Source organism: Citrus clementina, unplaced genomic scaffold (assembly GCF_000493195.1).
Source record: "Citrus clementina cultivar Clemenules unplaced genomic scaffold, Citrus_clementina_v1.0 scaffold_6, whole genome shotgun sequence".
NCBI classification, from domain to species: domain Eukaryota; kingdom Viridiplantae; phylum Streptophyta; class Magnoliopsida; order Sapindales; family Rutaceae; genus Citrus; species Citrus x clementina.
In genome coordinates, this window is record NW_006262139.1 from 15721953 (window position 1) to 15746822 (window position 24870).

Consider the following 24870-nt stretch of genomic DNA (forward strand, 5'->3'; position numbering starts at 1 on the left):
ATTTCTGCTTCCTAGGGAGCATAATTCTGCTGCTCCCTATTCTTGGGAGTACAATTTTTGGGGAGCATGCCCGTTCTCTTTATTTTAGAGGGCATGATTTCTGCTCCAGAAATTCTTTTTACTTTTCTTACTTTTCTATTTTTCTTAAATCTTTTGAGGGTTCGAGTCTGCTCCTTTCTTTGCATTGGTAAGCTTATTGGCATTAGAGCATTTTTGAGCTCTCGATAATAACTCGGTGAAAGTCCTTGGTGTATTCTTAACAAGCAGGTAATGAAATCTTCCTGGTTACAGGCCTGCCATTATGGCCGTTAATGCCACCGCATTTGTACAATTTTCTACTCTTACTGTCTTTTTATTAAAACGAACAATATAGTCCTTCAATGACTCATTATTCTCTTGCTTCACTGATAACAAATGAGCTGAGGGAAGCTGATGGTCTCTTGCTCCCACAAACTTACTAATAAACATTTAACTAAGCTGGGTAAATGAATAACCAGGCTTCAGCTTCCTATACGACTTACGTGCTGCTATTGTAAGTGTTAGGGAGAAAGTCCCGCACATGGCTGCCCCTGTTGCCCCCTGCAATTCCATCCACGACCTAACGGTCTCCAGATGCTCAGTTGGGTCTCCTTCCCTTCCATATAACTTTATTTGGGGCATTTTAAATTTTGCTGGCAATGGGGCCTCCAGCATGTCCTTAGTGAATGATGGTTCTACCTCCTCTAAGAGTGGTTCTGCAGGACTTTTCTCTATCTCATCCACCCGTTTCTTAAGCTTTTTCAATTTTGCTTCAAGACTTGTCGACCCAGTACTAGCACTAGAGCCCTTTGACTCATGCTTCTTGTATTGACATTTTGAATTCAGCTTGTGGCATAAATCCTGCTTGGCTTCTAGCACATGTCAGAGGTCTATTGGGTGATCAGTATGACTTGCATGAGTATTTGCTCTTCTAGCTGATCTGGTAGGGTTGTTTTTCTAACAAACTCGTTGTGAGCTATTATTGTTATCTTGTAGAGCATCTTGCAAGTCATTCTGAAGCCATTCTTCTTCCCGCAGAGGCGGATTTAGGTTTGCTCTATGTTTCTTGTTCTCTATATACTGGAGAACCCTGGCCGTATTCTGTGTTAAATCAGCCACTTATTGTGCAAATGGTGGATGTGACCCAGCATTACTACGCTGCCTTCTTGATGGACTAGGAACTAGGGACAACCTGCTATTGCGGCTGTGATAACTACACAGACTCATGGTTACTGAGGGTTTGATGCGACCTTAATAACAATCTTTATACCGCTCCCCACAGACGGCATCAAACTATTGACGTAAATTTTTTGTCAACTTGGTTCGCCATTTGGCGTACGTCCATGGGCAAAGAAATATACATATTTTATTAAGATCACGCTTACAACTCAACTCTCCCTCTCTTTGCTTTTTTTTTTTCGGTGTTTTACACTATAAGAGGCCTCTGCTTTTATAGCCTTCTATAGATAAAGTTATTTTCTAACTTAAACTCTATCTAACTCTTCTATATCCTCTAGGATTTTAATTACAAAATATTTCTACATTTTCATAGGTTGTATCTGTGTCAGACTCTATTTAATTTGCTTCTAAACCAAGCAATGTCCTTCTATTGTCGATTTTTATTTTGCTGAGCTTGATTTCAACGATAACTCCTCTATTTAGACTTGGTTTCAATGATAGAACTGGGTCAAGGGCCCCATGGACGCGTGACTTTTGTCATCCTCCACTCCTGGGCCCATTCCTGGGGATCATGCTCTGCTGCTCTCCCTTCTTAGAGAAGCATAATTCATGCTCCCCATCCCCGGGGAGTATAATTCTTTCCCATTCTTAGGAGAGCACGGTTCTATTGCTCCCCATTCTTGGGGAAGCATAATTCATGCTCCGGAAGCATGGCTCTGTTGCTCTCTATCATGGGGGAGTATAATTCATGCTTCCCATTCTTGGGGGAGAATGGTTCTACTACTCCCCATTATTGGGGGAGCATAATTCATACTCTCTATTCTTAGGGAGTAAGGTTCTGCTGCTCTTCATTCTTGGGGGAATATAATTCTTACTTCCCATTCTTGGGGGGGCATGATTCCCGCTCCCCGTTCTTAGGGAGCATAATTCCTGCTCTCCATTATTGGGGGAGCATGGTTATGTTGCTCCTTATTCTTGGGGAGTATAACTCCTGCTCCCCATTCTTGGGGGAGCATAATTCTACTGCTCCCCATTCTTGGGGACATCACTTTTTGTTTTATTGACTATTTTATATTTTTTACAACATACACTAATAATAACTTTTTTTTCCTTTTTTCGATTATTGATAAATTATTCAAATAATCATAATAATAAGTTTGATTATTTAGCATTTCATCTTTTAGATTTATTTTAGAAAATTATGTTAGTTACGTATTGGACTATGACAAATAATAATAATAAGATGTTTGCTTTTTGAGATTTGTTTTAGAAACTTAAGTTATTAATGTTTTGGATTAAGAAATTTGACGTATGTTATTAGTTGTGTTTTATTTTTATTAGATTTTATATATTATGTGTTATGCTATGCTTATTTAGTTGGGATACTTACTTTGTATTCTAATTGATGTGTCATTAAGATAAATGAACAATTTGAATTAAAATGATAAGACTTAATATTATCTATCATTTGAACCAATCAACTAGTGACACATTATTTGTCACATTTGTTCTAATAGAAACTAAGTATTTCAATTATGTCAGTATTGTACTATTGATTTATTAATTAAGTTTTTAATGGTTTTACTTTTTAGATAATAATAAAACAAAAACTAAGAATGGATCTTTGAGGAAAAGTCCAATATGCAATTACACATATTAGGTTGATGAGTGGGTGATATTTGACCCTTTTATTATATCTCACTAGGCCCCATTTTTCAGTTAATCTCGTTAAAATTTTTAAATTAATCTTTATCTCTCAATTACCCTACCAAATCCTAATGTATAAATTATAAAATCTATTTTGAAAAAGAAGAAAATCTCATAATGACTATAATCTCTCTCTTTCTTTTTAAAGTTTTGCCCATTATTGTCATAACCATAAAAAAAGATTCGATACTTCTTCATCATTCTCTATTGAGTATTATAAATAAATTTGTTCCATGATTACAAAAGCAAAGTATACAATATTTGAAAAGAAATAATAATTTAAAAAGCTGAAAGAAATTAGGATTCAAGAAATTAGATTCGTTAAATTAACATTAATAGAAATTATCATATGGGTGCACTTAAGTCTTAAAAGCTATTTAGCTTTTAAAGTCATTTCATATAATGATAAAGCAGCTATCAACATAAAAATGACTAGTGGGAGTTAGTGAGATATAATGAGGGGGATCAAACAATCACAATTCTAGATTGATTTTGCTTGACTTTTTATTAAATGAATTAGGTTAGATTGGGTTGAATTGGATTCAGTTATATGTAATCTCCAATGCTTGCAGAATGGAGAAGTTGAGTGCCCACCCAACCCAACTTGACATTGGCCCACCCCTGTATCTATATCTTATGTTTAAAAAATTTAAGAAAATGGAAGTTTGAGCTTTTGATTAAAAGTAATTTCTTCAAAGTATGTGGAGTAAATTATATATTTTTTAAACGTTCATGGATTTATGAAAATATAGTTAAGCTATATTTGTTTGTGTTGAAACTCATTAGGATAGTTTCGTTAAATATCTTGACTATTGGGACAAGGGAGAGGCTTGAAGCAGCCATAAGTACTAGATAACTTGTTTGTCTCTGTGGTCGCCGATTGTTCAAAATTTCCCAATTGTAACTGGCAACATCAACGAAGTAACTAGTCGACTGAGAGGAGAGTGGCTAGCCAATTTCGTGTATATTTGATTTTTTTTCTTTTTCTTTTCATGTCTCTAATAGTTAGCTTTTGGAAAAATCTATATAAAACTCGCTTATTCAAGGACCTTTAAGCTTATAAGTTCATAAAATCTTGAGCTATCTCTTCTGAATATACTCTTGTAAGCTTTGGTTTTCTATAAACTTTTTTTCTATTTTTGATTTGAATAATCATAAGTGTGGGAAACACTTGAGCGAATATATGTAATACGTGCACCTCAAATTTGTAAGAGTTTGATAATCAATTCCTTAAAATTAGTTGTACTCATTATTGAAAACTTAGGATATATGGCTTAGTGTTAGTATAATCTCCAAGCTTAGATTGCTCAGAGGTGCAAAAATAGGTGGATTTATCGAACGACAAAAAAATTGCTGTGTGTTTTTTTTCCCTCGCTATCTTTACCTCTTTAATTACTTGTTATCGCGATATTGTTGAAGAAAATTTTTAAACCCAAATTTACAGTCCCTCTTGGGTTATTTAATTAGAATTTCATTACGAGTAAATATTGTTCTATAACAATTTGTAAAATTTATAGTTCAATTTTATTTTACATTGAAAATTTAGGTTGGCGTGGTAATGTTGTAGCGTTTAAAATAATTAGTTGTTCATAAATTTTATTGTTAATGATGTGAGTTTTAAAAATAGTTATATGTATTTTGCAAATCTTTACATATTAAATTGCTACAAATGACTAAAAGATAAACATAATGTAATGAAATTTATTTATACATATCTACTCTTGTGTAAATATAATATTTTTATGGTATATATATAGTAGCTAGTGACTAAATAAATAATATTGGTACTTCATTATTTTTATTTCTTTTTTTTGTTATTTGAAAGTATTTGATAATAAAAATAATAATAATAATGATCTCCTCAAATTTACTGAGTTCATTTCTTCATTGAACATGCATAACTTTAGGTTTATGTAATGTATGAAAGGATAAATGTTATATTAAGGATAAAATTAATTCTTAAAATTAAACTTTTATAAATTATAACAAAAGCTTATAGTTATTTAATATTCAAATTGGTCCATGGTAGACATGGCTCACAAAAAACAGGGCATTTGACATTCTAAAAAAAATACTTTAAACATCCATATTTTAATAAAGTTTCAATGGTCATCATTTTACTTGGAGCTTGTGGATTACTGTCACCACCTTAGGCCGGGTGGGCTGAGTGCTGTGGCTTGGATTGTGGCTTTGTGCCAAGCCTTGGCGGTAACATGGGTGTGCTTGTGGCAAGCATGAAAGCAAGGCAAGTCTAACGCGTAGGCTGGGACGCGGTAACAAGTGTGTGCTGTGGGACAAGCGCGGGGGAGCACGACAACAACAAACGTAAGAGCGTGCACGAGCAGCGCGCGCAACATCTTGCAAATGTGTGGGCGCATGGACACGAGAGCGCTCGCGCAAGGCGCATGGGCTCGTAAGTGAGTGCGTAAGTGTTGGGCACAGCAGCATGCGAGTGTAGCACAGTGGCGCGCGGTCATGGGGCGCAGTAACGCGCGAAGCATACGGGCTGGCTGAGTTTGGACATCATGCAAGGTGGCATGAAACTAAGCCAAGGGCCGTGAAATGGGCCCTAACTTCAAGCATGAGTGGGTGGTTGTTGGCGCAGCTAGTGGGAGAAATGGCCTTGGAATGCTTGGCTAGACATGTAGGAACATGGAAAGTGGGCAACGGCGGTTACTCCCCACAACTTCCTTATTTCTATACTAATGGGCAGTGGTTGCCTTGTTCCTTAAGGGAGTGGAGATGTGCTCCCTAGTACATGCTTAATGGGTGCCTAGTTTTGTGGGAAATGAATTGAGGTGGCGCGAGGGCAGCACGCCACCTCTCCTTAGCAAATGGGGGTGTCATTTGCAATGTGTATATCTAGTGAAAGGGCGTGTTTGTTTGGGATGGCAATTTTGGGAGAGAGTGGCGTCCTCTAATCACACATGGGTTCTTACTAGGTTGTCACTTTTCTTATTGAAGGAAATAGAAAAGTTGGAGGCCGGTGTCTTTGTAAAAACAATCTTGTGCGTGTTGGTTTCTCTTTGTTAAATCAAAAAATCCTGGAGTGCGCTTTAGCACATAACCTCCACTAGTATTGTTGAATGGCCGGTTGAGTGAGGCTTGACGCCATCACAGGCTTGCCGCATCTTGACAAAAGATGTGTGACAATTACAATAATGGTTGTTACAAACATAATCAAATATGTCAATAATCGATACTCTTATGATATATAAATATGACAAAATTCAAAATGCATATAAAAATAGTAAATCCCAAAAATTCAAATAATTATTTATTTTATTTTATTTTCCCAAAAATTCTAATAATTATTTATTTTATTTTATTTTATTCTATCTTTCATATTACTAAATTGAGGTATTGTGCCAATTTTTACTTTTTTTAAATGATTTTTTTTACTTGTTTAACCTAATGATGACCTAATCTTCTTTTCACACATCTAAGAGGGATTTACACTTTCTACCTATTATTTTCAAGATAATAAATTTTACTACGCCATTTTGAATCAATTCATTTGCACATAAGATCAAGAAAAATATGGTTGTACACATCGAAAGCAAGGCCGAAACCATTAACAGCAAATTTAAGCTATAGCCTTGCCAAAATTAGGCAAATTTTTTTTAATTTTTTAACTGCATAGTAATTTTATGAATAAAAAACTAACTATTATTGTTATATTTTATAAAATTGGCACAATATTATTTATAAGTTTATTACTCACTTTATTTTATAATAAAGCCACTGTCATTTTTCGCAACTTCTTCCACACTCCTGTCAAAGATGGCTGGTGGCTGTCAATTGCCAAAGATGATTGGTGTCGCAAATGAAGAAGCCTCAAATGTTGACTTTGATAGATGGTGGTAGGCACCGTAAAGTTCGAAGAAAAATAACAGCACATGGTTTTGACAAAGAAAAACCAATTAAGAAGAACAATAAATAAATAAATAAATAAAATATTAAACTAACAGCCAATTTTGGCTATAAAAAGAGGAGTTCCCTATAAGTTATAATTAATCCCTCATTTTGTGAAAAGCAACCCCATTTCTTAATATTTAAAGAGCCGAGAGTTTTGAGAGTTTAAATTATAAAGTTCCTAAGAGTTTAGTGATTTGAGAGAATGGGTACATTGAGTTTTGAGAAATAAGCTAAAATATTACAATACTTTGTAATCATCATTTCACTAGAAAAGTTTATCATTTTATCTTCACCTGTAGACATAGGTTAAAAGCCGAATCACGTAAATTCTTGCGCCCTTTTTGTATGGTTATTCTTCATTTTCTTCCCTTCAACTTCGTTTTATCCCAACTCCACCCATCATTTTCCTAACAGAAATATCAAATCATTTGGTTACCGAAGTACTGTTCACGTGAAACAGTGGAAGTCAATCCTAGTAAAGGCAATTTGTAGTGAAAACCAATGGTGGTAAAATATGAAATTGAGAAGTTCAACAGAAATAATTTTTGTTATGGAAAATGAAGATGAAGGCTAATTTAAGGAAAAACAATTATTTGGCAGAATTGGAGAAAGGCCTAGGGAGATAACTAATGATGTCAACTGAAACGAGATAGACAATAATGCAATTGCTAATCTACATTTAGCACTGACTGATAAAGTATTATTCAGTATGGAGGAGAAAAGGATGGTAAAGAAAATATAGGATACTCTCACAAAACTGTATGAGACTAAGTCTTTATACAATAAATTTTCTTAAAAGTAAAACTTTACATCTTATAATGGTAGAATCTACATCGATGACCGACTATGTCAATACCTTAAAGTCTCTATTTTCGCAACTCATAACATTAGGTTATTAAATAGAGAAATAACTGTGAGAAGATTCTACTTTAAAGTTTACCAAATTCGTATGATCTACTCATACCAATCTAAGGAACAATAACCAAACGGATAATCTAGTCTTCGACTATATTGCAGCCTCTGTATTAAATGAAGAAAGCAAGCAGAAAAATAGGGAAGATAGATATACGAGTTCGCAGCAGATGAAAGTATTATGATTAATGAGAGGGAAATCAACAGAACATGGCTTCAGCATGAGTCACAATCATTGTAGATCAAAATTGAAAAGTAAAAAGAATGTCAAATGGTACAATTATGACGAAAAAAGGCACGTTAAGAAAAAGTGTTAGAAAATAAAAAAAAAGTAGATATAGTAAAGCGCCTAAGTTATTAAATTCTCAGGTTTGTGTGGTAAGTTTATCTGATAATGGTGAAATTTTTTACAATGAGGCAACAACTATTGCAGAAAGCAGGAAGTGGTTAGTTGAAGCTTGATTTATAGATTCAGGAGCAACATGGCATATGATTTTTCGAAGAGAATAGTTTCATAAATATGAATATATTTTAGGAGGATCTATATACATGAGTGATGGTCATGCTTAGAAATTATTGGTACTAGTGCTGTCAAAATAAAAATATTTGATGGTACAGTTCACACAATCCAAGAGATATGACATGTCAAAGGCTTGAAGAAAAACCATTGTCTTTAGGATAAATAGATAGTCTTAAGTACAAAATTCATGTTTAAAATGAGATCATAAAGATAATCAGAGGCACGCTTATATTAATGAAGGCGAAAAATATCACTAACATATTCATGCTTAAAGAGGAAACACTACAAGGAGCTGGTGCATGTATCGCATCAAATAAAGAAGAGTTTATAATGATGTGGCATCTTAAACTTGGCCACATGTTTAAACAATGTTTAAGATTCAATCTGAGCTAAAGTTGCTTCTAGGGCTCAAATAAGTGAACTTAGCATTTTGTGAGCATTCTATTACCAATAAGTAGCATAAATTGAAGTTTAGCAGACCTGACACCAGAAGTAAATATATTCTATACTTGGTTTATTTTGATGTTTGGAAATCACCAGATTTATCCCTAAGAGGTGAAAAGTACATCGTGACTTTCATTGATGATTACTCCAAGAGATGTTCAATGTATCCAATCAAGAAAAAATCAAATGTGTTTCTAGTATTCAAAGAATTCAAAGCACAGATTAAACTTGAATCTGAGAAAATGATTAAATGCTTAAAGATAGATAATGGTGGAGAGTATACAAACAACGAGTTTCTTGCATTTTATAAGTAAGAAGGTATTGGAAAGCAATTCATAGTCGCTTACACTCCTTAGCAGAATGAAGTGGCTGAGTGAATAAATAACACTTTTATAGAAAGAATAAGAGTTATGTTAGCAACTGCTGGTCTACCCAACTCACTTTGGGCAGAAATAACTAAAATTGCCTATTATGTGGTTAATCGATTTTTATCAATAAGAATTAAATTGAAGACACCAATAGAGATGTGGACCTAAAAGTCAATTAATTGATCCCACCTACTTGCATTTGGATTTACTATGTATTTCATGTACAATGTCCAAGAAAGAAAAAAGTTAAATCTGAAATCTAAAAGATATTTATTCTTAGGGTATGCTGATGGAGTAAAATGGTATCGTTTGTGGGACCTTACTGCCCACAAAATAGTTATCAACAGAGATGTTATATTTGTAGAAAATTAACTACAAATAAAAAATGAGGATGATACACTATGAAGAAAAAGTTAGAGACTGTACCAATATATGTAGAAAATAATCAGAAAAAGAAAAATTTAGATTCTTCTAAGGCAGCACTAGAGTACGAGGAACAAGAAACAATTGAGTCCAAGGCTCCAGAAGTACGTCGATCAACTCGTTAGAGACAACAACCAGTGTGGCACTCGGAGTATGTTATAGAGGTCAATATTATTTATTGTCTTCTAATAGGATGGAGAGCCATCAACTTTCCATGAGACTTTAAACAACTTATATGTTACTTTGTTGATGACAGTAATACAAGAAAAAAATAAAGCTCTGCATAAAAGTAAGACATAAAAACTTGTACCACTACGATATGGTAGAAACGTTATTGGTAACAAATGCGTCTATAGGATTAAGTGTGATGGTAATAATCAAATGGAACAGTATCATGCAAGATTGATGGTGAAAGGATATACTCAAAAAGAAAGTATTCAATTTAACGAAAAAAATATCAACAGTTGTCTGACTCATGACAGTCAAAGTAATATAATTAATACATATATTTTACCTTAAGATTTTAAGAAGGTCTAACTAAGAAATTTGCCAAAGACACCAGATATGGTTAAGCCAGCCTATTTCATAGTATTGATTTGGATAGAGATGGCAAAGATCCCATAGGGACGGGCCCTGAGGGATTTTCCCCTTTTGGGAAAGGTACGAGAATAATTTTATACCCAATTTCTTATTCAAAGAAGGGAGGATGATGATTTTTTAATCCAATTTCTTAATCAGGGAAGGTACGAGGATAAGGTATAATCCTCTTCCCCTCCCCATTTTTCCATTTGCCCATTTTAATTTTTTATTTTATTTTATTTTTGAAGAATTATTAGTGAATAAATAATAAAATTTAAATTGTAAAATATTACATATTGGTGCAAATAGCAAATATCAAATATTTATACAAATAATATAAATATTAGTTAAAATAAAGGTTTTAATGTGATTTAAACTTAACCATAGCTAAAAGCCCACAATCTCACAAGTCATAATCCACAAATCAAATTCTAAGCCATTCTCTCATAGTCTTTCTCATTCTTTCTAAAATAATCACGTCGTAGTCAGTATCTAACTTGTCCTCATTTATCGCAATCCTGTAGCACATCGCGTTGTCGATGGCCAAGCAGCCCAGCGCATTGCAACACGAACTAGCAGCCCCGATCGCTAAGAGGTATCATTGTTTATGGATAATACATCTGTCAATATTAAATAAAAATCTCTTTTTTTAAAAAATCATTATCTGAATATTATATATACCAAAACTTTGATGGAGGAGAATAAAATAAAAGTCATTCATGATCATTCTCACTTTATTTTATATAGTTTTAGGTTAATATAATTAAATTAAGTTTGAAAACTAAAAGGTAAGTGTATGAGAGAATGTTTCTGTTGTACTTCAAAGAAAACTTCCTCCTAAGTGCAAAGATCCAGGCACTTCCACTATCCCTTGCACTATTGGCAATACCAAGTTTAAAAGATGTATGCTAGATTTAGGTACTTCAATTAATGTTATGCCATATTCGATTTATAACTCTTTAAATATAGGTCGAATGGAAGAAACTAATATAATTATTCAATTGACTAATAGATATAATGCTTACTCAAAGGGGTTGTTGAAGATGTCCTTGTGGATGTTAATGAATTGGTTTTTCCAGCTGATTTCTATATCCTTGAAATGGAGGATGAGTCATCACCAAATCTCATGCCCATTCTACTGGGGTGACCATTCCTTAAGATGGCCCAAAACAAGATTGATGTTCATGATGGAACCCTCACAATGGAATTTGATGGTGAAGTGATCTGCTTCAATATCTTTGAGGCGATGAGGTATCTCAGTGATTTACACAATGTTTTCACCATAAAAGATATGAACACTTTGGTGCAGGAATTCGTTGAGTTATCTGGTAACGACAGTTTTGAAATCACCATAAGTAAAAATCTTAGGAAAAAGGACTCTAAAGAACAGATAAGTTTGGTAAAGTTGGATGATGAGTAGAGAATGCCGTGACAATCTTAGATGGAGCAGTCTCATTATGCGCCAATGGGTATAATGTTTCTTACCTTGAATTGCCTTTATTAAACAAGAAACTTTTACCTTCAATTGTGCAAGCACCGACCTTAGAATTTAAGCTACTCCCAGAGCACTTGCAATATATTTACTTGGGTAAGAATGATACACTTCCAGTCATCACTACTAAAACCCTCACTCCAGTTCAATAAGAAAAGCTAATTGAGGTGCTTCGAGAGCACAAGACAGCGATTGGCTGACCATTGTCGACATTAAGGGAATTAGTCTTTCTATGTGTGTATTCATAGCATTTTGCTAGAGAAAAGGTCGAAACCAACAAGAGATGCATAAATCTGCCTTAATCCACCAATGATGGAAGTCGTAAAAAATGAGATACTGAAGCTTCTTAATGTATGGATTATCTATCCTATTTCTAATAGTAAATGAGTGAGTCATGTGTAGGTAGTTCTAAAAAAAATGGGCAGCCAAGAATGAAGAAAACGAGCTTTTGCCAACTGGAGTTCAAATCGGGTGAAGGGTTTGCATTGACTACCACAAACTGAATGCGGCCACTCGCAAAGATCACTTTCTTTTGCCATTCATTAATAAAATACTTTAAAGGTTATGTGGTCACTCTTATTATTGTTTTATTGATGGTTACTCAAGTTATGATTAGATTGTTATCACTCCGAAAGACCAAGAGAAAATGACCTTAACATGCCTCTTCGGCACATTTACTTATCGACACATGTCATTTGGTCTCTATAACGCTCCTCCTACTTTTGAAAGGTGTATGATAAGTATTTTTTTCTAATTACGTAGAGAACATCATTGAGGTATTTATGGATGATTTTACAATTTATGGTGGTGATTCTTTTTATAGATGTTTAGATAACCTTACATTTGTGCTTAAACGATTCATTGACATTAACCTTGTGTTTAATTAGGAAAAAATTCATTTTATGGTTAATTAAGGTATTATACTGGGACATGTTATTTCTGAAAGGGGGATTGAAGTTAATAAATTTAAGATAGATCTTATTCACTCCTTACCACCTCTTATTAGTATGAAGAAGGTTCATTCCTTTCTTAGTCATACAGGTTTCTATCGCAATTTTATCAAGGACTTGTCCAAGATGGCATTACCTCTCTACAACTTGCTTAAGAAATATACAACTTTTGACTTCAATAGAAAGTGCCAAACAACCTTTGAGAAATTAAAAGAGGTTTTGACATCAGCCCCTGTGATTCAACCATCAAACTGGAATTTACCATTTGAGATCATGTGCGACACTAATGACTATGTCGTTGGGGCCGTGTTAGGTCAGCGAGTGGGCAAGCTTCCTCATCTTATTTACTATGCCTCTCGTACACTGAATGATGCACAACTCAACTACTCCACCACCAGGAAAGAACTTTTAGCAATTATTTTTGCCTTGGAGAAATTTCGTTCTTATTTGATTGGATCTAAGATAATCGTTTACTTTGACCATGCACGTGTTAGGTACTTGCTCACTAAAATGGATGCCAAGTCGCTCCTTATTCAATAGATACTTTTATTGCAAGAATTTAACTTAGAGATTTTAGATAAGAGAGGTTCTAAGAATTTGGTAGCAGATCATTTGAGTCGACTTACCCATAACGAAGATGTACTTCCAATGCATGAAAACTTTTCGAATAAGCAGTTATTACAGGTAGGTACGGTTAGCCTTTGGTACGCAGATATTGTAAATTACTTGGTTATTAAAACAGTACCAGAGGCGTTAACCCGTGACAAAAGGCCAAGATCAAGAGTAATTCAAAGTACTATATGTGGGACGAGCCATAATTGTGGAAGTATATGTACTCGAAATTAAATTTATTTTTATTCTCACTTTTTGTCATACTTTGGCTTGTGAAGGACATTTTAAACCTAAGAGAACAACCCTTCAGGTACTTGCGAGAGGTTTTTATCGGCCATCATTATTTAAGGATGCATATCTCTTTGATAAATCTTATGATCGTTGTCAAAGAACAAGTAATTTGGGACCTAGAAATCAAATGCCACAATCTCCCATTATTGTAGTAGAGATTTTTTATGTTTAGGGCATCGATTTTATAAGACCATTTCCTTCATCGTTTGGTAATCTCTATATTGTTCTTGCAATTGATTATGTTTCAAAATGGGTGGAAGCAAAAGCTACCCGAACTGACAATTCTAAGGTTGTGGTAGATTTTATGAAGTGCAACATCTTTGCGAGGTTTAGAACCCAAAAGTCATTATCAACAACAGAGGCACTCACTTTGATAACAAGTCAATAGAAGCCCTCTTTTGGAAATACAACATTACTCACAATATCTTTACATCTTATCATCTACAAACTAAAAGGCAAGATAAGGTGTCTAATAAGGAAGTAAAATCAATCCTTTAAAAGAAAGTTAATCATAATAGAAAATGTTAGAGCTTACGGCTTGATGATGCACTTTGGACTTACAAAACTGCATAAAGACGCCTATTGGTATGTCAACTTACGGGTTGGTATATGGTAAGTATTATGCAAATTTTATTAAACTCGCAAGCACACGAATCTATTATTAAATATATTAACGATGACGAGTGTCGATCTCACGAGGAGGTGAATTTTAATTATGTGTAGAATTAATTTTTTAAGAGGGTGGTTGTATTTGTGGTGAAAATGATTTGAAAAATTCTAAAATTTAAATTAGAATGGCGGAAATAAATTTAAAATGAATTCTATTGAAATGAAGCACTTGGGTATCTGGATCTGCATCAACATGCACAATAGACTAAATATTCATTATTAATGTCAATTAAATCATAAGGGGGGTTTCCACTCCTCATGAACCACATTCTAATCAATATGGTGCTGAGGGCTTATCGTGGCCATCAGATTAAATCATGGCCATCGGATTAAAAACATTTCGGACGCTCAGGATTGCGCCACGTCATCGGTCAACAATACGCGGTTTGACCACACTGTTTGAATAGTGACGTGGTTTGACCATGTGGTTTGAGTAGTGACGCGGTTTGAACAGTGATGCAGTTTGGTTGTAAGTTATCTTGTGTATATGCATGTACCGTACGTACGATTTTTGGTCCACTTACATGCTGCCACGTCACCGATCAATAGTACATAAGAATTTAAGTCCAATAGAATCGTGACACTTCATCAGTCAATGCCACATTATTGGTCAATACCACGTCATCGTTCCATAAATGTGAACAGTGTCATGAACAGTAACGTGGACAATACCGTACACGTGAATAGTACACTATATGTGAACAGTGCTATTTTTCCTTTTATGCTCCTTTTAAGGTTTTCGACCGTCCTGAGTTCAAAAGTGATGTCTTAAGTACATAAGAATTTAAGTCCAATAGAATCGTGACACTTCATCAGTCAATGCCACATTATTGGTCAATACCACGTCATCGTTCCATAAATGTGAACAGTGTCATGAACAGTAACGTGGACAATACCGTACACGTGAATAGTACACTATATGTGAACAGTGCTATTTTTCCTTTTATGCTCCTTTTAAGGTTTTCGACCGTCCTGAGTTCAAAAGTGATGTCTGTTTTGCTGTCTGATCTTTCGTTCATTGTGAAATGACCACGATGCCCTAAAATACATAAAATACTTAATTATAATACAACACACATAATTAAATCACAAGAGAATTAAATACATAAAAGTAAGAATGTTAGTGAGACTTGAAATGTAAAATGACGATTTTCTTCTTTATAAATATACATTTTCTAACACTTAACAGTAAGTCTTGTCATCTTCCGGTGGAACTTGAACATAAAGCATGGTGGACTGTGAAACAATATAATATGGAATTGGATGCCGCTGGCCAACATAAGGAGCTTTAATTACAAGAATTAAGCCAACACAGGGAGCTTTAATTACAAGAATTAAAGGAAATTTGAACAATGCTTATAAGAATTCGCAAATCTATAAGGAAAAGACTAAGGCTTTTCATGATAAGCAGATCTTGAGAAAGAACTTTAAAGTTAGGACAAAAAGTTTTGCATTCCATTCTCGTCTTACGTTATTTCCATGTAAGTTACGTTCTCGATGGGTTGGCTTTTTTGTTGTTACTAATGTTTTTCCTCATGGTGCAGTTGAGATTAGGAGCTTAAAGACAGGTAAAGAGGTCAAGGTAAATGGTCATAGGTTGAAGTATTACTATGAAAACTTTCATACATTCAATGTAGAGGAGGTTCCACTCTATAAACCCACATACGTTGATGAGTGAAACATGAAAACCATGTCAGGCTGAGGATAATAAACCAAGCACTTATTGGGAGGCAACTCAATGACTGGAGATTAGATTTTGAGAGCACGCCGTAACATATTTGATCTTTTAACCTTTCATTCTCATTTACTTTATCCATTTTATTTTTAATTTAGTTTTCTATTTGTTTTTTGTGTGTCTCTTCTTATTTCCCCATGTTTAATTCTTTCTTTTGTTAGCTTAAGCTTACATTGAGGACAATGTAAGAATTAAGTGTGGGGGGGAAGATTTCAAACTTAGTTTTTGTTGCTTTGGCTTTTTCTTTTTCTATTAAAAAAAACCAAAAAAAAATTGGTTGTCTTGAATATAAGCCAATGAATATGATTCTTAAAAAGGGTTGAATATTTTCTTTATTTATATTTGATTCTTTGTTAATTTCCTCTCAATTGAGATTCTTTAAACCATGAGCGCTAATATCAAATTTTTCATAACTTTAACTTAAAATTTGAGATTGATGCATCCTGAGTTGAGAATTTTAGATTGAGTAAATGACTGTTTATCTTGATTCTTATCTCCACAATACAGTGTAGTATACACTTGCACCATAGTCAGAAATAACTACCTATAATCGTTAAAAATGAAGATATCCTTGAGTAATTTAGGCCTATGTATCACCAGTATGTAGAAAATAATCTAACATGAGAAAAATGTTATCTTAAGGGGTAGAGTGAAAGATCCTAACTATAGATATTTTAAAAAAAATCAATCAAGTGCATTTGGTAAAAAAAAAATTAAAAGAAAATGCACACAAATGCATGTGAGAAAAAAAATTTGAAGATTAAGATGATAAGATTAGTTTGACCTTTTCTTTTTTTTTCTTTTTTTTTGTTCAAGGCAAAGGCTATTGATAATGAAGATTTTAGGAATGGATTTTGATTGAGTTGATTCACACACACACACACACTACAAGAATCCAAAGAGAGATGGGATTGACTATTGAATTAAAGTTAGAACTTTGATAATATTCGAAATTTTCTTTGAGCTATATAATTTATGCAATCTTTGAGGCTAGTGTTGTGTTTTATTTAAAGTCTTTTGTTCCTTTTATGCTATTAAAAAAATGAAATGATGTTTATGGGTATCATCGTTGAAGCCCTCACGAGACTATACTCATCTACTAGGGCCGCCTAGTGGTTTAAAGGCTTGTTGCATATGCTAAACGCAATCGTGATTTCCTACGAAAGTAGACTAGTTTAGATTTTCTTTTTGTTTTATTTTTGTTCTAGGTTTGCTCGAGGACGAGCAAGGGTTAAGTGTGGGGGAATTTGATAAGCGCATATTTTATTATTGTAGATTTTATTCTTAATTTATAGTTGCTAGTTAATTATATTATTTTACTTGATAGGGACTTAATTGGAGATTATGGATAAAAAAAGGCATAAAGAAATTTAATTTGGGAAACAATCAAGATTAAATTGGAAACCAATTGAAAGAGAAGGGCAAATAAAGTCAAGAAGCCGTGGCAAGCTAGCATTCAGTGGACATGCATTAGCAAATAAAGAATTGGAATTGGCAATTGCACATGCATGGCTTTATATGATATGGAAAGCAAATTGAAGAAAAAGGAAATTGCCATATTTAATCAAGCATGCTGCATGCGTGTGATTAAATGGCTTTGATTTCAGACGGCATGTGGAAGGCATTAGTTTCCTTGTTGATCATGGATTTGGAGGAGGCAAACAGTACCAAATAGGTCCGCCACCAAGAATTATAAAAGCCAACCTTTGGCTTCTGAACAAATACACAACCGGTAGCCAAGAGGAGAATTGGAGATTGCAGCCGCAAGAAGAGAAGATAAATAAAAGAGGAGTCAGCCCTCTAAATTAATCTTCATGACTGGTTTCATCAACTATTTTATTTCCAATTCAATTATATTAGGCTAGATTTTCTATTTGGTTGAGGGAAAATTTAAAACACTAAACATGTCATATAATTAATGTTCAATTTCTATCATTCAATTTATTTAATTGAAATTGTTTATGTTCTTCTGTAATCAATGTTTATGATTTTATTCTTATTTTATTTGAGTGGTCAATTAAATAAGAGTTGAATAAATTCTATTGATAGGTTAAAATTCTTAATCCATAATTGTCATGATATTTTAATCATTAGTAGCAGATTAGAATCAGTTATTTCAATTGGAGAACATAACCTAGGTTAAATAATCTGAGCTTGTGTGTTTATTACCTAGATCAACTAGATATCTTTCTTGACTTAATGCTTCCATTATATTTAAAGAGTTTATTTTAAATTATTTAATGATTAGAGATTGGGTGAAGAGCTTGTTTTGTCTAATGACACACCAAGGAAAGATTGAGACTAGCATGGTTTATTATTGTCTACGATTGATAGTTTCAATAGAAATTGATTATAGAACTGATATATTATTTCTTTCTTCTTTAATTAGAGTTTTTATTAAATTATCGTTTTCGTAGTTTTAATTTCTTTATTTCCTGCTATTTAGTTAAATTTTTATAAAACCCCCATTTTATTTATAATTGTCATTTTCTTTAGTTATATTAATTTATATTATTATTCTTATTATTATTACTACTATTATTATTTTATTTTAAGTCCTGCTTTAGAGTTGATAATAAATATAACTAGCATAGTCTTTGTGGAATCGATCCTTACTTGCTCCGTACTAGTTGTTTATGTTATTAGTAAGGTTTTAAATTTGGTGCACCCTAACGACACTATCAAAAAAAAATCAGTTATTTAATAATCGAAGATCCTCGGAGATCCCTTATTATTATTCAGGGAAGGGACGGGAATTCCATTTAGTAATTCAGATGGGAGACCGGGATATATACAGAACATCAGGGATGAGTACGGAGATGTCGATCCCCTCTCTTTCCCTCCCATTGCCATCCCTAATTCTAGGCACTTCATACAATTTGATTGGTCAGCAAAATGGCTAGACATTATTTGCTAATTTTTCCATGCATGGTGATTGAGTATTAGGTGATTTATGTTGGATATTATGGGTGATTAGTAACTTAGAATGACTATAAATAGGTTCATTAATTGTGCTTCAATTGTAACATATCCAGAAGCTAAAAGAAATTACAATTTTCATGCTTATCTTATAGTTTTATTTGATTTTTCACTACATTTTCATTCAAGGGTAAACCCATTATTTGGCTGAATGGAGTTGTAGTCTGGCATAGATAAGAAAAAATAGATTAATACCTTTATTAAAATTTATAAAACTACCACCACACATATATTACAAAACCACCACTTAATATTGAACTCATATATGTCAATTATTTATTTTCACTTTCCCTCTTCTTTTTTATGACTATCAATCGACAATTAACAAAATTCAAAGTGTAAGAATTCACTTGGTTACTATCATATAACACCTTGTTTTTGTATTATCTGTGCTTCCTATATATATCATCAACAATTATAACAATCTTTCATATATCATTATATAAAAGAGAAATTATTATCTAAGTACTATACAAATTCTTTGTTCGACCAACTACGAAAGTTTGTTTATGGGTATTTGCTGCATACCAATATTTGTGAAAATATTCAACATGGCTAACTTTATTTATAATAAAAGAGAAAATAGTTGGCTTAATAGTTGTCATCTCCTCATCTTATTATCAAGGTTGAGTTCATACATTGTGTGAATAGATTTCTAATTCTTTCAGGGGTATATTTTTAAGATGGGCTTTCTCTATCATACATTGACCTAGGTCCCAATAAATTTTTAATGCACTAAATAGTATATTTGTAATGTTTTATGTAACGTAATCTTATCTATAAATTTATAAAATAGTAATGTATTTATGTTACGTAAAATTTAAAAAAAAAAGATGTTTTAAAAAAGTCATATAATATAAACCAGAATTTTAAAATATATATCTAAAATTAAAATATTGTCTATCATTAGTTGAGTTAGTGGGTACTTCCTCCTATCTTCATCTCTAAAAATGGAGGGCTCCTGTGCTGGACTATAATCGTTAATATATGTCGGGCTTATTAAAAAAAGATTGTTGGGCCCATTTCAACTTTAGCTGAAAGATATGGGCCGGCCAATGACCCACCCGATTTGAACAGCCCAACATCCATGTAGTTCTGAGTCCTCTCCATTACCATAAACGATTGTCAGTGGCTTGTAAAGTCTTTTCCTTCCCGCCGACGGGAAATCCTTAGGCGTCCTGCGAAAGCCTGCTATAAAATGATTTCCAAAGATTCACAATATTACCACCCCTGCCATGGTCATTTCCGCGAAGCGACTCCTCAATCTCCTCAAGGCAGAGAAAAATCCTCACACCGCGCTCGCCCTGTTCGACTCAGCCACTCGCGAACCTGGTTACGCTCACTCGCCGCATGTGTTCCACCACATCCTCCGCCGACTCATCGACCCGAAACTCGTCGTCCACGTAAGCAGAATCTTGGAACTAATTGAAATCCAGAAATGCTATTGCCCTGAAGATGTTGCTTTATCAGTTATTCAAGCTTATGGCAAAAACTCAATGCCCGATAAAGCGCTTGATGTATTTCAACGAATGAACGAAATATTTGGGTGTGAGGCTGGTGTAAGATCGTACAATGCTTTGTTAAATGCTTTTGTTGAGTCGAAACAGTGGGACCGGGCTGAGTCTTTCATTTCATATTTTGAAACTGCTGGTATTTCACCAAATTTGCAAACTTATAATATTTTGATCAAGATTCTGTGTAGAAAGAGACAGTTTGAGAAGGCAAAACGGTTCTTGAATTCGTTGTGGGAAAAGGGTTTGAAGCCTGATGTCTATAGTTATGGTACTGTGATCAATGGGTTGGTGAAAAGTGGGGATTTATTGGGTGCATTGGCGGTGTTCGATGAAATGTTTGAGAGAGGGGTGGAAACTAATGTCGTGTGTTACAATATTTTGATTGATGGGTTTTTTAAGAAGGGGGATTATATGAGAGCTAAGGAAATTTGGGAGAGGTTGGTAATGGAGACGTCGGTCTATCCAAATGTGGTTACTTATAATGTAATGATTAATGGTTTGTGTAAATGTGGAAGGTTTGATGAGTGTTTGGAAATGTGGGATAGGATGAAGAAGAATGAAAGAGAGAAGGATTCGTTTACTTACTGTAGTTTTATACATGGGTTGTGTAAGGCAGGGAATGTTGAAGGGGCTGAAAGGGTTTATAGAGAAATGGTAGAAAGTGGAATTTTTGTTGATGCGGTTACTTACAATGCTATGATTGATGGATTTTGTAGAGCGGGGAAGATGAAAGAGTGTTTTGAATTGTGGGAGGTGATGGGTAGGAAGGGTTGTCTCAATGTTGTGAGTTACAATATATTGATCAGAGGTTTATTAGAGAATGGGAAGGTGGATGAAGCTATTTCCATTTGGGAGCTCTTACGGGAGAAGAATTGTAATGCTGATTCCACCACTCATGGAGTTCTAATAAATGGATTGTGTAAGAATGGGTATTTGAATAAGGCAATTCAGATATTAAATGAGGTAGAAGAAGGAGGAGGTGATTTGGATGTGTTTGCATTTACCTCCATGATTGATGGGTTATGCAAAGAAGGGAGATTGGCTGATGCAGCCAGTTTAGTCAATCGGATGGATAAGCATGGTTGTAAATTGAATGCTTATACTTGTAATTCACTTATGAATGGGTTTATCCAAGCTTCAAAACTTGAGAATGCAATTTTCCTTTTTAAGGAGATGAGCAGGAAGGGTTGTTCTCCAACTGTTGTCTCATATCACACTCTCATCAATGGTTTATGTAAGGTCGAAAGATTTGGTGAGGCATACGGTTTTGTGAAGGAAATGCTAGAGAAAGGGTGGAAGCCCGATATGATCACATATAGCTGTGATAATGCGTTGTCAAAGCAGAGATCGACGTGGCTCTCAAATTGTGTGCCAATTTCTTCAGAAGGGTTTTACACCTGATGTAACTATGTACAACATTTTAATACATGGTCTCTGCTCTGCTGGCAAAGTTGAAGATGCTTTGCAGCTCTATTCAAACATGAAGAAAAGGAACTGTGTTCCAAATCTTGTAACTTATAACACCCTTATGGACGGGCTTTTTAAGACTGGAGACTGTGATAAGGCATTGGAGATTTGGAATCATATTCTTGAAGAACGGCTGCGACCTGATATAATATCTTATAATATTAGTCTCAAGGGGCTATGTTCCTGCAGTAGAATGTCAGATGCCTTTGAATTCCTGAATGATGCTTTGTGTCGTGGAATTCTTCCAACCACCATTACATGGCACATACTAGTGAGAGCAGTGATGAACAATGGGGCTTCAACATGATCTTTTGTTGTTCAGAAAAGCTTGGTAGTAAGTATTGACTCCCACCATTTTTCAGGCCCTGCACAAGAAGAAATACTGGAACTACTCTGTGGGCAAGCCCGTTGAAGTTCTGGGTTCAGGTGCTAGGATCCAGTACCCATCCTTAAAAAGCCAATGGGTGCAAGAATGGAGCATTTTGCATTGAAGTTGAGGTATGAGCTATTCTTTCAAAAATAAAAGAACTACAACCTTATGTTTTTATTCATTATGTTTCTATTCATTTCCTGAAACAGTCATGCATGCTCATTTTTGCAGATATGCTTTCAGTCGGAATGACAACTAAATCAAAATGGTGAAACCCTTGAAATCCTTCTTGTCAATCGGCATGCAGAATCCCAGAGATTACAGTTAATTAATTCAATTCTGAGGTCATAGATCTTGTCACACATTTGAGGATTAAGGGATATATAGAAACTCATCTAGATTGAAAAAAGAAAATTTGGGAGGAACTTTTGGAGTGGTCAGATCAAGGCCAGAGTGGATGTGCTAGCTACTCTGGGGATATTTATACCAGAAAACCTACAACCCATGTTTGATGAACCAATTGAATGCCATTGAGTATCAAACATCAAATTTCTAACGACATGCTGTTTATTATTTCCTTTTCCACTTAGGTAGATGCATCATTTGTAACTAAACTTCAGTCTAGTTACCTTGTCCCTGGATCACTGGGAATGGGTTGGTGTTTAGATGTTAGATGCATCAGGCAGAAAGCTTTTTCCTTTTGCTTGCCAGTCGTTTGTCTTTAATTCTGTCTTGCATCAAATTTTCACCTCATATGTTTTAGCAGTTCCAAGAAGAAGTTAAACTGAAACTAATTTTACGTTGTTATAAACTATGTTTATGAGGAATCCAAAATTTTTTAGTGCAGATATGATGACAGAAAAAATTGCAAAGCATCATACATGTTCAATCAACATTGGGTTTTGGTGATTGCAGTGATATCACCAAGATCAGATGAAGATGATGCAACAGCAAAGTTGCTTGATGTATCAGTCCCTTGTGCTAAGATATCACATGGGGTTATGTATCATGCTATATTTTTCAAACTAAGGCTAGTGTTTTACACAAGATAATCAATAAACTAGAGGAGGGAAAGGGCTCTCATTTATTTTCTCGGTCAGGTTTTTCATGTCCTCGTTTTTCTGTTTCTGACAGCATCCCCTGCTCATGGAGGAACTGAAGAAGCAAAGGCACTAATATTGCTCCCAGAACAGCAACTTTTCTCCAATCGGATGAAGAGATGAAAGAATCAGCAATTCCAATGACTAGCAGACCAATGAAAGCTAGGTAAATATTCCGCCTGGTTTTTGATCCTGCGCTTTCTGTAGTAATCTCTTTTATCTTCTTCACTTCCTCTGTAGCTTTTGCTTTTCCCACCGGCTTTTTCTGCCCTAGGCTTTTAAAGAACAGCCCGTCGTTCCGGTCTTCTTCCATTTGACCTTGGAACTCTGCTAACTTGCTATCATTTTCTTCAATCTCCATTCTGTTCTCTTCTGCAGATTCTTCAAAGGCTTGCATTTGAGACTCTATATTCTCCATTATCTGTGAGCCTCTAATCAAACAACTGAGTTATGAACCTTATTGCATGACAATTAAGGTCATTAATGTCTGATGTAATGCAGCTATCGATAAACATTACCAAGAAAAAGTGTAATCTTGCACTTCAGCTGTGTTTTTCAAATTAAGTAGAAGCAGAATAGTTACAAACAAATTGCTATAAAGATATCATGCATACCCGAGAGCTAGCTTCGTCTAGTCCTTTGAGAGCATCCTCTCCAATTTTGTCGAACTCAGCATTGGCTTCTTCGGCAAATTGAGTTAGATAAGCTGATCTTTCATCCAAATAGTCCGTGAGACGAACTTTTTGAGCTTGAAGCATTGCAATTCTTGCCAGCAGCTCTTGTTTTTTAATATCTCCTTCGGATGGGGATTCTTCAGACTCAGAATCTTTGGACTTGCAGAGGGACACAAATGAAGTTCTTGTGCCTGTAAGTCTTCGTGTGTGGAAAAGTAAATGTGCAGTTGGGGTTAAGGCTGTTTGAATAGCTTTGAGGGCAATCATTTTTTCTTTGCGTCTTGGACTGAGGGAGAAAAAAGAAAGAGTGAGGGTTTTGTATTAGACGTTGGAAGTTTTTTGGCCCCACGTTCTCTTTACATTATCCTGTATTTGTTATGTTCACTTAAATGAGACCCGTTTCCCCAAAAATTAAAAATTGTCATTGATCTTTAAAATGTGTCCATGAGCTTAAGCTTAACCACAAGAGGACCCACTCGTTTGCATAGTTATCCACTTGGGCCCTTGCTGGTTTGTCTTCTTCTTATTATTATTTTGGAACTAGTAGCATCCCCATTTCTTTTAATATATATATATTTTACTCCTCTTTTCTCTTTGAAGTTTTTTTTTAATTTCAAATATAAAAAGTTATTTAAAAGATGGCACCTCTTTTAGAAGCATTCCCGTTAATTTATTTAATTTATAAAATAATTTTCATATATTTCAATCAAATATTGTCAAGTTGTATTTAAAAAAAAAAAAAAAACGTTTAACTGCTAAAGTATGTGAGACATTGTTAACATTGTAAAAAGTGTTGTCTCCCAAAACTCTATAGTTTTTTCAATCAAATATTTTAAAATTATGTTTTTGGCATTTAGAATCTAATATGCATAGAATAATTCTCGCGTAAAGGAGTTTTTATTTTAATAAAGTGAAAGACAAAACTAAATAGTAAGAAATTTTTTTTTTT

General features: G+C 34.3%; 2 protein-coding genes across 2 annotated transcripts; one reads left to right on the top strand and one right to left on the bottom strand.

Annotated features, from left to right (window-relative positions):
• The first annotated feature begins 19684 nt into the window (after window positions 1–19684).
• LOC18038014 (pentatricopeptide repeat-containing protein At3g09060) lies at window positions 19685–23323 on the top strand. Its single transcript, XM_024181884.1, is given in 4 exon segments — window positions 19685–21630; window positions 21632–22275; window positions 22379–22737; window positions 23282–23323. Coding segments are annotated over 2 exon segments (2052 nt in total). The 5' UTR covers window positions 19685–20031; the 3' UTR covers window positions 22085–22275; window positions 22379–22737; window positions 23282–23323.
• On the bottom strand, window positions 23026–24439 carry LOC18038302. Its single transcript, XM_006429241.2, has 2 exons — window positions 23862–24439; window positions 23026–23668 (listed from the first exon to the last, which is right to left on the bottom strand). Exons 1-2 carry the CDS (start codon window positions 24186–24188, stop codon window positions 23228–23230), a joined length of 768 nt encoding a protein of 255 aa, XP_006429304.1. The 5' UTR covers window positions 24189–24439; the 3' UTR covers window positions 23026–23227.
• Between the last annotated feature and the right edge of the window lie 431 nt (window positions 24440–24870).

What these genes read in the sequence shown, in the direction of transcription:
- LOC18038302 (XM_006429241.2), bottom strand. Translation starts at nt 24,188, where the DNA reads ATGATTGCCCTCAAAGCTATTCAAACAGCCTTAACCCCAACTGCACAT. An exon ending in TAGACGAAGCTAGCTCTCGG is followed by an intron (nt 23,669 to 23,861) that starts GTATGCATGATA and finishes AGAGGCTCACAG; the next exon opens with ATAATGGAGAATATAGAGTC.